The sequence below is a fragment of the Blennius ocellaris genome, assembly GCF_963422515.1.
Source record: "Blennius ocellaris genome assembly, chromosome: 21".
NCBI lineage: Eukaryota > Metazoa > Chordata > Actinopteri > Blenniiformes > Blenniidae > Blennius > Blennius ocellaris.
The window spans coordinates 2,103,648-2,121,238 of record NC_137670.1 but is presented as its reverse complement, the minus strand read 5'-3'; the positions used below and the strand labels follow the sequence as shown (position 1 = coordinate 2,121,238).

At 47.3% G+C, this 17,591-nt stretch overlaps 1 protein-coding gene across 2 annotated transcripts; it reads left to right on the top strand.

Moving 5' to 3' along the window:
- The first annotated feature begins 919 nt into the window (after positions 1 to 919).
- Positions 920 to 11,302, top strand: grb7 (growth factor receptor bound protein 7). 2 transcript variants are annotated; one of them, XM_080516641.1, is made up of 16 exons: positions 920 to 1,014; positions 2,218 to 2,427; positions 4,615 to 4,908; positions 5,628 to 5,751; positions 7,391 to 7,547; positions 7,622 to 7,743; positions 7,935 to 8,009; positions 8,205 to 8,342; positions 8,430 to 8,540; positions 8,824 to 8,922; positions 9,116 to 9,199; positions 9,321 to 9,437; positions 9,537 to 9,594; positions 9,771 to 9,858; positions 9,940 to 10,033; positions 10,297 to 11,302. In XM_080516641.1, the coding sequence occupies exons 3-16, from the start codon at positions 4,748 to 4,750 to the stop codon at positions 10,441 to 10,443; spliced, it is 1,575 nt and encodes a 524-aa protein (XP_080372767.1). In that variant the 5' UTR covers positions 920 to 1,014; positions 2,218 to 2,427; positions 4,615 to 4,747; the 3' UTR covers positions 10,444 to 11,302. The 2 variants fall into 2 exon arrangements, with proteins under 2 accessions (XP_080372767.1, XP_080372768.1); XM_080516642.1 differs by lacking the exons at positions 920 to 1,014; positions 2,218 to 2,427 and adding an exon at positions 2,448 to 2,488.
- The last annotated feature ends 6,289 nt before the right edge of the window (positions 11,303 to 17,591 follow it).

Below are 17,591 nucleotides of genomic sequence, written 5' to 3'. Positions count from 1 at the left end.
ACATGCAGCAGACAGACCAACAAGGACCTCAAAAGTAAAGAAAAACAACTGCATGTACAACAGTGATTCTCTGCAGCACGCTAAACTATCTATCTATCTAAACAGGAAACTAAGCTACAAACCAACAAAGATCGACAATGAATACAAACAAAGCCAAAAAAATCACACAATTACAGCAAAGGAACGTCACTAAAAAGACATTTAACGATCAAATTCTGAAGAAAAGCAAACAGTCTGGAGCATTGAATAGGAAACGGCGTCAAAATGACACTAGAGACACGGAACAACCAGCAACAATCACAAAGGAACACAAAACGACCAAAAACACATTAAATATGCAAAATACAAAAATAAACTAAAAATCCTAAAATGAAGCATTATATAAATAGAAGCATACAATTACATAGTCACAAAAATGTCCACAAAATTGGCTTAAACAGTTTTAATAAGATTTAAAACGAGAAGCTTCAATATAAAGAAGGGAAAAATAACATAAAATTCATGAATTACCACATTTTTGTAAACTTTCAAAACTTTTTTAAATTTACAATTACACATGTTTACAAACTTAACAGAGGCACGTAGTCTCACGTAGGCTCACTGTCCGCTAATTTCACGGCTGTAGCAAATAAACTCACGTCCTTTTTTCCCAATAATTGATATTTGTTTTGGTGTTTTGAAGTCCAAACCGGAAGTTCCATAAAAGGCTCAAAGAATGTCGCGTATGAATGACGTGTTTTGAACGTGCGTCAAACGAAGTGGGCGGGGCCTCCGAGCGGGAGGCGGAGGGTTGGTCGCGTATATGCAAACGAGGGGGCGGGGCCACAGAGCGCACCTGTGCGTGTGCCGCTTCCCCCTCCGCCCTCCTCCGTCTCCCCGCCGGCCCCCGTCCCCGGTGCCTCCGTGACTCTTGTGCAGAGGAAGAGAGAGAGCGAGGAGGCTCGAGCCCGCCGTCGTCCCGGAAGCGTCACTGATGGCGGAGAGCTGAAGCCCGCGGAAAGCCGCCGCGAACAGGTCGGTCCACAAGCTAACATGCTAACAGGCTAACGAACAGGTGCAGCTGCTTAAATCGCCGAATAAAGTTACAACAACGACGCAAAGTCGGCCGGATATACCCCTGTCTCGGTTTATAGCCACTGCCGGAGTTGTTCTGTGGATAAGATGATCTAAAGAAAGACGAAAACAAGGAAACGTTTATTTTGGTAGTTTCGGTAGGAAGTCCTGCACAGTAACTCGAACTCACCTGTTTCAACTCTGGATTGAGGATTTAAGGAGATTATAAAGAGAAGTTGTAATCCGGTCATTAAAAGTGTTTTTTTAAGTGTATTGAGGTGTTTTTGTTTCAGGTAAAATTCATTCTGTGATACTTTAAAAGTGACGTTCTACTCCGGACCTTCAATTTCATTTACATTTAATTTACTCTGATTTATACTTTAAAGTAACATTTATTATTATCGATAAAAGGAGGAAGTCTGAATAGTTTATTTCTGTGTCGTTTCTGTTTATTTCACCACTAAAAGTCAATATAAGGAGTCGTCCTCATGAAAAACAAGTTTTTATTGAACCATCACATTAATTTTGTCTTTTATATTTTTAAGCTATGACTTTGATGTAAACGTGTTGACTTTAAGCAGCAGATTTATAAAAAAATATATTTTGTTTGCAGATACAAAAGATACATTTGAGGAACTATATTTTTGACCTCGTTTCTAAGTAATGTCTGTGTGATTCTGAAAGTAGTTTTAATCATACCACTAAAAGTTAATACTGAACTGAGTTTGAATACAAAGAAGATTCTATTTTTAAAGTCGTTTTCTTCAGTCTCGGTAGGAATTCTTTAGTTACTGTCATTACTTCAATTAAGTTTGTTCAAATGATCGTTTATTTACACCCATCAGAGCGAATCTATTCAAACATGACTTCGTTTAGAACCTGCTTTTTTAGTTTGTCGTTGGTCTAATAGGGACAATAAAGGAACTGAAATGAAACCAGACATTAGTGTCTCGTCATTAAAGGTGTTTTAACGGGTTTCTGAGGTTTAATCTCAGCCTCTTATAATCAGATTAATGGAGAATAATGTGGACGCTGGACACCTTCTTTTAAAAATAGGATGGAAAATGAGACATTTCTGTCCGTCAGAGGAAACGGTTTAGGAACCGACTTTATTATTTATTTGTTTTTCTTAATTTTTTTTTCCAATACTGCATTTTTACCCAGCGGGCAGCTGAGCCAATCAGAGTGGAGCTTTTCCTCCCAGGCTTTCTCTCTCTGGTCCAGTGGGACCTGGTTCCTCGGGTTCCTCGCCAGCTGTCGGAGAACCTCCCAGATGTTCTGACCGTCGGCCAGCAGATTGTTGAATAAACCACATCCACCGTCCCTGACGTCGCCTCTCTTCCTCTTCTTCCTCCTCATCTTCGTGTCCTCCAGGTGTGAGCACACCGGGTTCCCGCCACGTGATTGGCTTGTTGTGTAACGAGTGTTTGAACAGGTGCGTCTCGTGTGACACTTCCTGCCAGGAGCTTTGTTTATCCAGGGTTTCACAAGGATCCAGGCGACAAATGGCGAGATGTGGACACGTAGACTAATACACAAGTCCCGTGAAGAGATGTTCACGCATTCCAGCAAAGATCAACAAACAAGCAAACATGTCGGCCGGTTTCAGTCGCTATTTTTTACTATTGACGTTTAACAAGTCATCAAATCCCTTCATTTTCTTCTTCTTGGCTGATTAATTTCAGGTTTTAGTTTTAAATTAAAGTTTGACTGGAGCAGCTGGTTTTCTTTTAACGACGACGTATAAAACGTCAGGTGTGATTTAATAGTTTCCTCCGTGATGCGGCGGTGGCGGCGGCACGCCAGCGAGGGAGCACGCCTCGCCGTGCGGCTCCCGTCGGGCTTTGTTTTCTTTTTTTGTTGTTGTTTTTTTTTAGAAATGCTGCGTGACGAGTGAAGGGTTTCTGTTTGCCGCCTCGCCCGCGGTGGAAATTCCGGTTCAGGTTGACGTCTGGCCGTCCGCCACGCCGCTGTCTTCAGGAACCGGCACATGTGACTCAGCAGCGGCGTGTTGTTGTTGTTGTCGTCGTAGGATCGTGTGTGAACGTGAACGTGCGCCGCGTGTGAATGTAGGCCTGGACAAAAACTTGATTACATTGAAAAAAAAAAAATTGCAATTTTTTTGGCCATTTCTCACGTTCTCTTCTACCATCCCTTGGTTTTCCTATTTAAAAACGTTAAACCCGAGTTCAATCTTGAATTTGTTGAATGACGGCGCCTCGTTTACTTTTTTCATCTCGGGATTGTTTATGTGCGTTTTAACTCTGAGGAGAATCGCTGCACTCTTTGACGTTACATCTGATTTTTATTCCAACTCTTTTTATTGACATTTTTCAATCCAATACAAATTGAACGGAACATTTCAGAAGTAATAAAGACCCTCATGCCCCACCCACCCTTTTTTTTTATTCTAACTTTATTTGTATAGCGGTTTCTTTATTTCACATTAATTCTTTATTAATTCTTTATTCTTTATTAAATCTTAATTCATTCTTTATTTCACATTAATAAATATTAATGTGAAATATTAATGTGAAATAAAAAATGTATTAAACATTAATAAATAAATAGAAGAGATGATTCCTCATCAGGATCTGGGGATAAATCAAGAGAGTTGATCTACAACAGAAAGGGACTCCAGGAGCTCTGGAACATTTGAGCAGAGTCATTTAACGAGAACCGGAGTTTTTCCAATTTTAGATTATAGAGGACTTCTTTAATCCAGCGGGGGGGGGGGTGAGCCAACTTCCAATTGTATAAAATGAGTCGCCTGGCCAACAGGGTCATAAAGGCAACAGTATGTTTTAGTGACTTCGAAAATGTGGTATCGGGGGGGATATGGTGAATGTAGCTGGTAACAGATTAGGAGGAATTGTATTTATTTATTTATTTAGTTGTTCATGTTATGTCATGCCATTTCACTATATATATATTTGTCCTCCATACATGAACAAAAAGGAACAGAGAGAAGATTAATCTTGTGTTTTCTGTTCCTATTAGCAACTGTACAACTAAAATCAAATCAGTTCGACTCCCCGTCGTTCCACCCGACTCACCGGGTCACAGAACATAAGAAAAATGTTGTCTTGCGGTTCTACAGTTGCAGTCAACTATTTTCAATTTTTCTCATAGTCTCTCAGAATGTTCTCTTTGTACATTTTCTTAAATTTGTAAAACACTTGAACAACATTTACCAATTTAAGAAGACGAAATTGAGGAATTGTCTGAGCGTATGCTCCTCCTATAGTGTCAGAAATACGCTCCCAGAATGAACATAGCTGAGGACAAGACCAGAACATATGAATATGGTCGGCAGGAGGTTGTTGGCCTCTAATGCAGATATTGCTGACAGAGGTAGATTTTAGACGGTCTTGAGTTGGTAATTACATCTGATTTTTAGGTGGATTGAGACAAAACAAAACCTAAACGATGTCGTTGCCGATACCCTCCTGCTCTGCTGCTCATCCCACAAACGCACGACTGCTCCAGATGTGAAGCCGCTTCAGGGTTTCAAGAGATTCCGACATTCGGCGTCACTGACTCCTGAACTGTCGTTTCCAGATTGTCGCTTTTTTCTGGATCCCTCCAGTGGAGTCGTCCTGCGCGGAGTCCTTCCACGCCGCCGTCGCCCGCGACGCTCGAGGCTTCTGCGGTGGACCCCCGACCCCCCGCCCGCCTCCGCCCCCCGGGGATCATGATGGAGGTGGCCGGTCCGTGGACCGAGGTGTTCGGGACGCCGGAGCCGTCCGGCGCCGCCGACGCGCTGCTGGGCAGCTCCACGCTGACGCTGGCGCCGCTGGTCGCCAAGACGCCCTCCATCAGACGCTCGCAGCCCATCCTCATCACGCCCAGCAGGTACACACACACACACATACACACACACACACACACACACACACACAGGCTGAGTCATGAGGCGGCGGCAGGATGTTGACTCAGCGACTCGGATTGGAGTCATCTGATGTTTGAGGAGCTTCCTGTTCGGGTCACGTGACCTCGCAGGGTTTTAGCGACCACGTCAACAATTTCCGACACGGCGTGCGCCGTCACTTCCTGCAGGCCTAAACATGTCGTCATTCTCCTCTTTCGTTTCATCGTCGGAAACTCTGTCTTTCTTTAAAAGTCCTAGTGAAATGAAAATCCGACCTCCAAAACACTCGCGCGAGCTAACGGCTAGCCGCTCCCACCGCCCGTGCTCCTTTCCTCCTCTCTCGGTCTCTTCCAGGCTCAATCTTTCATCAAGGCTCATAAAACGCCGACTATAACTTCAAAACACTGTAAAAACTTGGATATTTAAGAGGAAACAAGCCGATATAAACACAACAGATCGAGATCTGCACAACTCGTGATGTCACACATAGGCTCCGCCCACGTGGAAGGATTCCCCCGACTTCCTCGGCTAGAAATTCAAAATTCAAATAACTTTGTTATGCGACAACAGTGGTGGGGCAGAGTCGGAGGAACCTTACAAGTAGAACCCCAACTATCGTTTTTTTTTGCAAAGTAGTGTTTTACATTTCACCGGGACTTTAAACAACCTCCTGCTGTTTGACGCTGTTTCTTCTGGTTTTCAGGGTGAAGGACTCGTTCTCGTCCTCGTCCGTCCCGTCCATCCCCAACCCGTTCCCCGAGCTCTGCAGCCCGTCCAAGTCTCCCGTCCTCAACAGCTCGTATCCTCCGCAGCTCAGCGACAAACACGTGAGTCCGTCACTCTCCTGCCGCCGCGCCGCTTCCTCTTTCCTTCCGACTCGTCCGCCTTTCTGCTTTGTCGACGCTGGAACTGCCGCTCCTCTCACAATTCCAGTTTCCCGCCCTCCGACGCCAACAACAACTAATTAGACGGTGACTGAGCGCCTCCGTGACGATCCTTCAGTTCGGATCAGATGGATGGACTTAATTACCGAAATCGGCTTGATTTGCATGGTTGAATCAACCTGCTGCTTTAACTTTGATTGTTTTTGTGAAGAAAAACAAAAACAAAAAACCAGTTCATGATGTAACAACAAGGTACCAGGAAGCTTTCTCTCTCTTCAAACATCTGACTTCCTGTTCCTGAAAATGGCTCGTTGTGAAAGGTGTGATTGCTATTCTCTTAAATTTGTGAGTAAAAAAAAAAAAAAAAAAATCTCAAAACAAACCTTTTAAGGCAAAATATCAGACTTGCTGTTCCAGTTTACTTGAAATACGGTAACCACCTGGAACTTCCTGCTCGTTGGACACGGTCAGTTGGGAGGCGGGGCCTAAGGCTCCCGGCGTGGCCTCGTCCATGGTCCCGATGAACTTTGGGTCTATCATCGCATGATAGCCATTAGCCATCAATGCTAACTTGGCGACGGTAAAATATCTTGGTTCGTTTATCGAGTCGGCAAATGTCAACATTCTTCTTAACTCGCCACGTGTGAAAACAAGAGGCAGGTCGTGTCATTCTGTTCAGTGTTTTCATTCTCTTCACCCGGATCGTCGCCAGCAGAGACGAAAATCCATCGGTTTGCGTCTTTTAAGAGCAAATTTGAGGAGAATAATGAAGAAGTGCCACTAGGGGGAGCTCCAGAGCGGACTGCAGTTTTAAAACTGAACAGACGAGGCAACGGGAAAAGATCTGATGTTTATAAACCTTTATTAACCAGCCGCTCACACACACACACACACACACACACACACACACACACACACACACTGCACTGGCATCATTTACCCAGAGACTCTGGAGTTTGTCCCGTCTGACAAGATCAGAATTGTTTTTCAGTCGATGAGTCTTGGCAACGCGATACTTTCCAGGAAAACAAACGTCCTGTCAGACTTCTGGCTTCGCGTCAAGCCTTCAAACCACGAGCCAAGAATCTGTCGACGTGTCACGGGCACAGACGCTTCAACAGGAAGTTCCACATCGTCTTGAGTCTCAGGATGAGTCACGTTTATCTCCTCCGTCTGGGAGCTTTTCCCGCTCCGGCTGAACTTTGGGTTTTACGGCTGAAATGAGCCTGCAGGTTGGACTTTAACCGCCCGTCTTCCTGCGACTGTGCAAACAAACATTAGGACGAGCCACCGTGCATGTGCCCCCCCCCCCCCCCCCCACCTCTGCTGCGATGGGGGTGGGGGGGGGCATTGAGCTTCTGGAGGGTGACGCAGCGTCTGAATGTTGACGCGCCGAACGTAGAAACATGAAGCAAACCTGCCGGACCAGAAGGCCGTCGGTCCTGACGTCTCTGACTGGTTAGACGAGCGTCTGCGTCAGTAGGGCTCCGTGTGGTGGAGGTGGTAGGGATGGAGGTGGAGGTGGAGGAGCAGCAGGAGGCTGTATTGATCTGTACACCTGACCAGGTGTGTGTGTTTGCAGCTGATCAAGGTGTACGGCGAGGACAACCACAGCCGCTCGCTGTGGGTTTCTCCCGGAGCTTCGGCCAGAGAGGTGTGCCACCTGCTGGTCCAGACGGCCCACTGCAGCGACCAGGAGAACTGGGCCCTGCTGGAGCTGTTCCCCTCGCTGGGCCTGGGTAAGACCCAGAACCAGACCCAGAACCCGGCCGGTGGGTCTCCCGCCTGACTAACCCGCCGTCCGTCCCCTCAGAGCGCTGTCTGGAGGACCACGAGGTGGTGCTGGAGGTCAAGGGGACCTGGTCTGTGAAGGGGGACACCAGGTTCATGTTCTGCAAGAACTACGCCAAGTACGAGTTCTTCAGGAAGCCGACGGTACGACGCCGGCTTTGGTTCTTTAATGACTTGTAGAGCTGCTCTTCGCAAACAAACTGACTGCTGCTACAAGACTGTGCAGACCGTGGACACCCGGACTACGTCGTCCTGCAGACCGGGGACGCCAGTCTACAGTCCTTGGTGAGTCTTTGTGCATCAGGTTCTAACGGGTCCCCCTCGTCCAATCGCAGCTCTTCTTCCCGGAGTCCATGATCTCGGACAGCGCCGACGTCAACAAAGGTCTGACGTCCTTGGAGCTCATCCAGGTAATTCCACCGCTAAACGTTTTCCTCCGTGTGAAAAGAAGTTTTCAAAAAGTGGACCTGTGGTCAAATACGCGTTTGTGAGGAATGATTGACATCCTGGTCTAGAGTTTATTTAAAGATTAACGGGGGAGTCGTGAAAGTCTGCCGACTGGCTGGTTCACCTTCACCTGAGTTAATAATGAACCCGGCTCACAGAACCTGCTGAAGTCGGGAACGTGTCCGGAGATCCAGGGCTTCCTCCACGTCAAGGAGTCCAGCCGAAAGGCCTGGAAGAAGGTCTACTTCTTCCTGCGCCGCTCCGGACTCTACAGCTCCACCAAGGGCTCGTCCAAGGTCGGCGAAGTGACCCAGTAGATCCACCAAGGTCAGAGATCTCGGTAGACCCGTGGATTCAGTGGAACCTTGTCCTCCCTCCGCCAGGAGCCTCGTCATCTGCAGTACGTGGCCGACCTGGAGGACCTGAACGTTTACTCGGTGGTGAACAGTCGGAAGCTGTACGGGGCGCCGTCGGACTTCACCTTCTGCATCAAGGTGAGGTCCAGGCACACGGCGGTCGCTCAACTTCTCCTCGCATCCGGAGACGAGGAACCCGTGTTGCATCGCCACCGTCGCCAAATATCGCGGCCCCTCGTGAATCTCAGTCAGTCGTGTGGCGAATCGGGAGAATTCGGTGGTGGGTTTGGCTACGAGCGATGTGGGCAGTCGCCCAGGGCGCAATCTGTGAACAAGAGGGAATGACAAACCACCCAATCTCCGATGCGCTATCGGTTGCTCTTCATGTCTTCTTGTATTGAGTGTGTGTGTGTGATTGCAGCCTTCCAAAAACCCCATCCGGGTCCAGGACCTGAAGATCCTCTGTGCTGAGAGCGAGCAGACGAGGACCTGCTGGACTTCTGCCTTCAGACTCTTCAAGGTATCGTGAACTCCTCAACGTCTCTCCCAGTTCTGCTCGGGACTCACTGGAACTTTAAACGTTCCGTCTGAACGCCGGTTCCTCCAACAATGTGACGGACTGAAGGCCTCTTACTGCTGCCACCCTGTGCTCAGAGATGGTATTACATGTAACTACAGCGCAGTTGTGTGTGTGTCTGTGTGTGTGCGTGTAGTACGGGAATCAGCTTCAGTGTAACTATCAGTTGTCCAAGTCGGCTCCTCGAGGTCTGGAGGTTCGCCGCCTCAGCGATGGAAAAGTGAGTCTGTCGCACATGAAGACGTGTCGGATCCAGTTCACCGAGTTTAACTCTCGTTGGTTTGTAACCGTGTGTGTGTGTGTGTCTGTGTGTGTGTCTGTGTGTGTGTGTGTGTGTGCAGTCGAGGTCCGAGGCCAGCCTGGTGGCCATGGACTTCTCAGGGAAAGCCGGAGGTCGAGTCATCCAGAATCCAACGGAGGCCGAGAGTGCAGGGAGGGAGGAGGGCCAGGCCTGGAGGGTGAGGAGGGGGAGGGGCATGAAGGGGGGGGGGGGCTTCTTGTTGTGTGATGAAGAGAAAGGACTGATCTTGTTCTGACCTTTGACCTTTGCTCCTCAGAGGAGGGAGGCCCTGCGGTGCAGCCTGCCCAACCTGAGCTCTGCAGCCAGACCATCCTGTAAGTAGCACTGCTCCTCCTGCACCCTCATGCTCCTCCTCCTCCACCCTCATGCTCCTGCCCCTCCACCCCAATCCTCCTGCTCCTCCACCCTAATGCTCCTGCTCCTCCTACTCCACTCTCATGCTCCTCCTCTTCCTCCACCCTAATGCTCCTCCTCCTCCACCCCAATGCAGCCATCCATAAGACTCAGCCATGGTTTCATGGCGGCGTCTCCAGAAAAGAAGCTCAGAGGCTGATTGAGAAACAGGGACTGGTGGACGGGTGAGTTGTCGTTGTCGTCCCTCCATCCCTCCATCCATCCATCCAATCCCTCCATCCCTCCATGTGTGTGTGTGTGTGCAGGATGTTCCTGATCCGGGAGAGTCAGCAGCACGCTCAGTGTTTCGTTCTGTCGCTGTGCTACCAGCTGAAGACCAAACACTACCTGGTGATCCCGGTGAGTTCTCCTCGCTGGCCGTGGCGGCAGAGAGTAATGTGATTACTGGGTACATGAAGTAATGTGATTACCCGGCTGATCCAGTAAACATCGAGCCGATTGAACGGAGCTCACTTTAATCAATCAAAATCATGTTGGTTAAAATAACCGTCACGTAGTTATTACGTTGAGGTGGAACCGGAGGTATTGAAAGTGGACTTTAGTGGGGTGTGACTCTCTGAGATTGAGATTATAATCCGGCTCTCGGTGACTCTGGTCCGCAGTGCGAGGACGGCGGCAGGAAGTACTTCACGATGGACGACGGCGTGACGCTCTTCATCGACCTGCTGCAGCTGGTGGAGTTTCACCAGATCAACAAGGGAATCCTGCCCGTGTGCCTGAAGCACCCGTGTGTCTGCGTGGCCCTCTGACCCCCCCCAGACCCCTTAACCCCCCCCACAGCCCCACAAAGCCAACAAACACACCCTCTGACCCCCCCAGACCCCTTAACCTCCCCCCAACCCCCCCCAAAGCCAACAAACACCTCTGAAACCCCCCCCGACCTCTCAACCCTACCCCTAAATTCCCCGTTCCCCCCATCACACCCTTCAAATCGCCCCCGGAAAGAGCGTCTGAACCCCCCCTGAACAGACCCCCCCCCCCCCATTTAGGATTTTACTTCGGCTCCAGACGTGTTTGTTTTAATGTTGATGGACGAGCTCTTCACGCTGTGGGTCCTGACAGGTGGAGGAGGTCAGCGGGGGGCGCTGTGGGTCCTGAGAGGAGGACAAGGAGGCCAGCAGGGGGCGCTGTGGGTCGTGGCCCAGGACTGGATGTCTTCTTGAACAGTGTTGACGTGAACGGCCCCGGGTCGCTTCGTTTTCTCGTGTTCTAAAGAGAAGCGGCTTGTTTTGCACAACTATAAATAGCTTTGAAGGTGTAGTTCCTCCGGCGGCCACCGGGCGGCGGCAGCGAGTCACAATTCACCCTCCGTACACCCGGTGGCACAGAAAGGCATTACGCGTCGGTGTGACAAGCTGGCTAGCTGGTAGCCAGCTGGTTAGCGTGGACTTTAGTTTGCACTCCGGACATTTGAAGCTAACGAGACGACGTCTGAAGCTAAAAACAAACGTCTTTGTGTAAATAAACGATTTATGTGACGAGGATAAAAAAAACCTCTTCCCTTCTTCCTTCGGTGTGAAAGTTTCGACGGTCAGCTGTTGAAATGTTTCATGCCTTCGGTTTTATCCGACAGTCTTTTGTTACTTTTATTTTGGCGTCTCGTTTTATATATTGTGGATTAATGATTTCATATTAAACAATTTTCTTACACTTAAAGATTTTTTTTTTTTTTTTTTTTTGGTCGTGCCCACAGACGAAGCTCTGGAACCTCCTTTATGTTGATGTAGAGTTTCTATGGCAACGGAGATTATCAGTGGCCGAGCTTACCCAGTAATCTAAAATATATTATTCTTCAAATGGTATAAACGTAGTAAACAGTGTGGCGGCATTATTTTTGGCTTATTTTTCAGTCAGAACAAATATATATTATATTTATAATATATTATATTATATTCAAATATTAATCGTATTCTATAACTGTGTAAAGTTTCACTCTTATTTCCCATAAATGCAGTTTATCTGAGGCCTACATGTTAAATGTCCTACTTTTACAAGTTATTCTAAATGTGAAACTGCAGATCTCAATATGCACATTGTGAAAATTGGGCAAATATTTACCATCAGATTGGTGGCAAGGAGTTTTAACACAATAAAAGCTGTCTGGAATAATTACCCTGCATTAGAGCTTGTTAAAAAAATAATTTGTGAATGTGTAAAGTTGTATTTGTGTTCTACTGCTACAAAACTACAAATTAATGGTGTACAAGTTCAAATTCCACTTTTACAAGCGCTCAAACCAATTTTCACTAATAACACCTCCATGTTTAACAGCGACGGATTTTTACAAATCGGCTTTTATCAGCGATGCACAACCGGAAGTCACCAGTTAACACGGAAACCAGTTAATCCGAAACACCGAAAGTCGCTCTCGCCTCGTGGCAACGTTTTACTGGAAGAAAAGTTTGAATCTATGACAACGGAGTTAAAGTCCGAGAAAAGGAGGATCTAATCCACAGTAGGAGGATTTAATCTGGCATGGAGGATTATTGTTGTTATTGTTATCCTGACTTATTCATGGGCCAAAGATGGAGCCAAAGAACCAACCGGAAGTCCTCAAAAGCTTTAATTTGACATTGTTAACATAAAGAAATCTCCAGAAGAGGAAAGCAGACGGTAAACTTTGTATTATTCTGGAGAAAAAAAAATCTTATTTATCAAGATTCTAGAGTCTGAACCTCCAAGAAGAAACGAGGCTGAAGTTGTGTTCTGATAGGAAGTTAATTGAAATATTAATGTAAATATTTAAACACAAAAACTTTGCACAACATATTTTTTGTATTTAAAAGTTTCATTAGATTTTTAAAAATTTATATAATAAGAAAAATTGTATTTGAAACACTAAGTGTGACTTGGTTATGTTTATGGAGCGACAAAAAAGAAAAAAGAATTGTAAAATCATTAAAAATATATATATATGAGACATTTCTCTGCCAGAGTAGGAATATTATTGGGTGAGAGGAGAATATAAGAAAGTGTAGGTGTGTGAGTGCGTATTTACATTTGTATATGTGTGTATGTATAAATTGTCTGATAAACACTGGTGACGTTACAAAAAACCGACACTAAAAATAAAAATAAACAGAATAATGGAATAAACAAAATAATGAATGGATGATAAGTAAAACAAATTATATTTTGGACTCCCAGGAGACAATCACAGTTCAGCCATTTGCACTAAATAATCTAAAACATTGTGCCATGAGGGAATGTTGCTGTACTCCAGACAGCCACCAGGGGGCGATCTAGACACACTGCTCGGTGAGCTGCGGCTCATAATGTGACTCTGCCTCTGAGAGTTTCTGTCAAACAGCTTTAATATTTCACTGTGAAGTGATTGAAGATTCCTTTTATTGATTTAAACATGTGAGCTGGAAAAAGCAGCAGCGGATTTGACAGCCTGAGTTCATGTGCAGGTTTCCAGGATGTTCCAGGGCTGTTCCAGCATGTTCCACATCTGTTCCAAGTCTGTTCCCTGGCTGTTCCAGGATATTCCAGGGATGTTCCAAGATGTGCCAGGTCTGTTCCAGGATGTTCAAGGGCTGCTCCAGGATGTTCCAGGGCTGTTCCATCATGTTCCACGTCTGTTCCAGGATGTTCCAGGATGTTCCAGGGCTTTTCCACGTTGGTTCCAGGATGTGCCAGGGCTGTTTCCAGGATGTTCCATGATATTCCAGGGCAGCTCCAGGATGTTCCAGGCTGTTCCAGGTCTGTTGGTCCTGACTTGCTGACAGTGACGCTGAAAGATGAGGAGGAAGATGCTCTATAATCTGGTGTTAGAGGAGGAAGATGCTCTATAATCTGGATGTTAGAGGAGGAAGATGCTCGATAATCTGGTGTTAGAGGAGGAAGATGCTCTAAAATCTGGATGTTAGAGGAGGAAGATGCTCGATAATCTGGATGTTAGAGGAGGAAGATGCTCTATAATCTGGTGTTAGAGGAGGAAGATGCTCTATAATCTGGTGTTAGAGGAGGAAGGTGCTCTATAATCTGGATGTTAGAGGAGGAAGATGCTCGATAATCTGGTGTTAGAGGAGGAAGATGCTCTAAAATCTGGATGTTAGAGGAGGAAGATGCTCTAAAATCTGGATGTTAGAGGAGGAAGATGCTCTATAATCTGGTGTTAGAGGAGGAAGATGCTCTATAATCTGGTGTTAGAGGAGGAAGATGCTCTATAATCAGGTGTTAGAGGAGGAAGATGCTCTATAATCTGGTGTTGGAGGAGGAAGATGCTCTATAATCTGATGTTAGAGGAGGGAGATGCTCTATAATCTGGATGTTAGAGGAGGAAGATGCTCTAATATTCACACGAGTTGTTCTTCTTCCTTCACTCTGGATGAATCAGTGTCTTATTGTCCTCCAGACCAGATTACAGTGTGTGTGTGCAGACGAGCCTCTCAAGGTCTTCTAAGTTTCATCTTTAATTTATCGCCATGTTTTATTTACAGTGCGTCCATTCAGGCTACAAACGGCCTCCTATTGGCCGGACTGACGTCCTCTCGTCCACCGAACCTTCGTCTCTCAGCTTTTACACCAAATTCTTCCTCTTTAGAACCTTAAAGCTCAAAAAGGAGCATCACAGGTTGTTTTTCGTCACGAACCGTCGCGGCTCACAACCATGTCGTACCGATGCCAGGCCTTTAGATGGCGCCGTAACTGCAACACAAATACAGTAGAACCCGAGAGGAAGACAGAGTCCAACTTTAGTCCCTATTGGACCTTCTGATGGTCCAACTTTAGTCCATATTGGACCTCCTCACGGTCCAACTTTAGTCCATATTGGACCTTGTGACGGTCTAACTTTAGTCCATATTGGACCTTCTGACGGTCCAACTTTAGTCCATATTGGACCTTGTGACGGTCCAACTTTAGTCCATATTGGACCTTGTGACAGTCCAACTTTAGTCCATATTGGACCTTGTGACAGTCCAACTTTAGTCCATATTGGACCTTCTGACGGTCCAACTTTAGTCCCTATTGGACCTTGTGACGGTCCAACTTTAGTCCATATTGGACCTCCTCACGGTCCAACTTTAGTCCATATTGGACCTTGTGACGGTCTAACTTTAGTCCATATTGGACCTTGTGACGGTCTAACTTTAGTCCATATTGGACCTTGTGACGGTCCAACTTTAGTCCATATTGGACCTTGTGACGGTCCAACTTTAGTCCATATTGGACCTTGTGACGGTCCAACTTTAGTCCATATTGGACCTTGTGACGGTCCAACTTTAGTCCATATTGGACCTTGTGACGGTCTAACTTTAGTCCATATTGGACCTTGTGACGGTCCAACTTTAGTCCATATTGGACCTTGTGACGGCCTAACTTTAGTCCATATTGGACCTTGTGACGGTCTAACTTTAGTCCATATTGGACTTAATGAAGGTCCAACTTTAGTCCATATTGGACTTAATGAAGGTCCAACTTTAGTCCATATTGGACTTAATGAAGGTCCAGCTTAGGCCCATGTTGGACCTTCTGGTGTGTTACTGAAGAGTCCAAAGATGTAAAAACATGTGATTTAAAAGTTTTTCATGGACACTTAAGAGACGTACCAATATAGACGATACCGGTATCGTCGGTATCGGTATCGTCGGTATCGGTATCGTCGGTATCGGTATCGTCGGTATCTGTATCGTCGGTATCGGTATCATCGGTATCGGTATCGTCGGTATCGGTATCGTCGGTATCTGTATCGTCGGTATCGGTATCGTCGGTATCCGTATCGTCGGTATCGGTATCATCGGTATCGGTATCGTCGGTATCGGTATCTGTATCATCGGTATCGTCGGTATCGGTGTCGGTATCGGCATCGTCGGTATCGGTGCATCATGACCGTAAAACATCCAGACCACCTCGGAAAAGGTGCCTCATGATGAAATAACATAAATATACTGCTATAACGCAACATCCATTCATATTTTCTCTAATTTAAATAATTAATATACAAATTTTGTAAAAAAATAAATAGCTGAGTATTTATTACAACGGGGCCATCTGCTGGTCAGAGGAGGAACTTGGTTGTCTAATTCTGTATATATGTATTTTTTTTTTTTTTAATTTTCTGTTCCCAGTGATCTGGTGTGTAAGTTAATACTTTAAGGGGTTAAAACGATGTTGTGGGACTTTGATGGAACCTGAAGGTTTCAAACCTGCAACTCTTGACCTCCGAGTGTCGTCTTGTTTCTGTTCACCTGCTGTTTGTCCTCCTCGCTCTGCACAGATCCTATTATCAGGTGTCATAACGTCCGTGACATACGGCGCCGCTGACCCCGGATCACACCAGCGCACACACACACACACACACACACACACACACACACAAAACACACACACACAAAACACACACACCGTCTCATTAATTCATGGCCTTCAACTCAGGATTGAATTACAGCCGCAGCCAGGAACCGTTCACTTTGACAAGATCAGACACACACACACACACACACACACACACACACACACACACACACACACACACACACACACACACACACACACACACAGTGTCTGCAGTGTTTCCCGTCAGACTGCAGCAGTTCCTGACAATCCGTCGTTGTTTGCGCCGCCTCGTTTTTCATAATTCATCTTCATCCGTTTTTCCGCCACCAAACATGTGAAATCCTGTTCAGTGTGTGTGTCAGAAGTGTGTGTGTGTCAGAAGTGTGTATGTGTGTGTGTGTGTGTGATGCTGGCCACTGACACACACACTCTGGTGTTTTCCCACGGGATTCATCCTCGGCGCGTCTGATCTGAAGGCAGTGCGCCGGCCCTTTAAGAGTGGAGGAGGGAAGGGGGGGTGGGGGGGTGTAGGGGGGGACTGTGCATCCATAAAAGATGAGTTTACTCAGTCTCCATGCTAGAACATGGTTTGGAGCGCCTCTGCACTGGCAGCGCTCCTCCGCCGCCGCGCCGCTCACATGTTGACACAGCGCCGCCAGCCGAGCCGCGGACGCTCCGACGGCTCGGGGGTGAAGGTGGAGCAGCGGGGGGCCGCGCAGTAGTAGAAGAGGAAGAGGAGGAGGAGGAGTGGACGGAGAAGAAGAAGAAGAAGAGGTCGCCACCGGAATAGAAGAAGATCAGAAAAAGTGACGGCGGGCGAGAGGAAGCGGACGCGGGCGCATCGCGGCGGAGAATGGGCAATTCCTCCTTCCCAGGCATGTCCCCTCTCTCTCCGTCCGTTCGGTAGCTGCAGGTATTTCTAACTTGAGTGAATTTCTCTTGACGCGCCGGGAGGGACCGCCGCTCGGCCGCCGCGCTGCATGCTCCACTCCGGTAACATCGCTCAAAGTACCGGCGGATGCCGCCGCCGCGCGGCTGCACTGCAGCGTTCGTGTGGCGGAGTCGGAGCGTCGCTGCAGTTTGGTGCTGGTTTCTTCTCACTTTCTCTGTGGAGGCTGGATGGAAGGATGGAGGGATGGATAGATGGATAGATGGATGGATGAGCAGCTTCCTGCTGGGATGATTGTCCTTAAGTGCTGCGATCCATCTGTGTGTGTGTTTGTGTTTGTGTGTGTGTGTGTGTGTGTGTGCGTGTGCGCTTGTTTACTGCCGGTGCGGCTGCAGACTGGTGATGCTCTGACATCTGGGTCGTCCTGAATCAGAGTATTGATGCGGCTCCGAGCCGCCGAGAGGGAAACCGATGCAGGTTTCAGAGGCGAGCGTTCGGGACGCCGGCGCCGGCGCCGTCTGCCTGGACGGGAACGGAAAAGAAAACACGTCCTCGACGTTTGGTTTGGTTTGCAGCTGCGGTGGAGTCGCGCGGGTGCAGGAAGGTTTCCTCAAACACTGGAGGGGAGCCCAACTTGTCTCGGTCGCAGATTCTGCACAAACAGAGACGCCATTTGGAGACGCGACGGTTCTGTAAAGTCTGCGGGGTGCAGGAGCCACGTAAAGC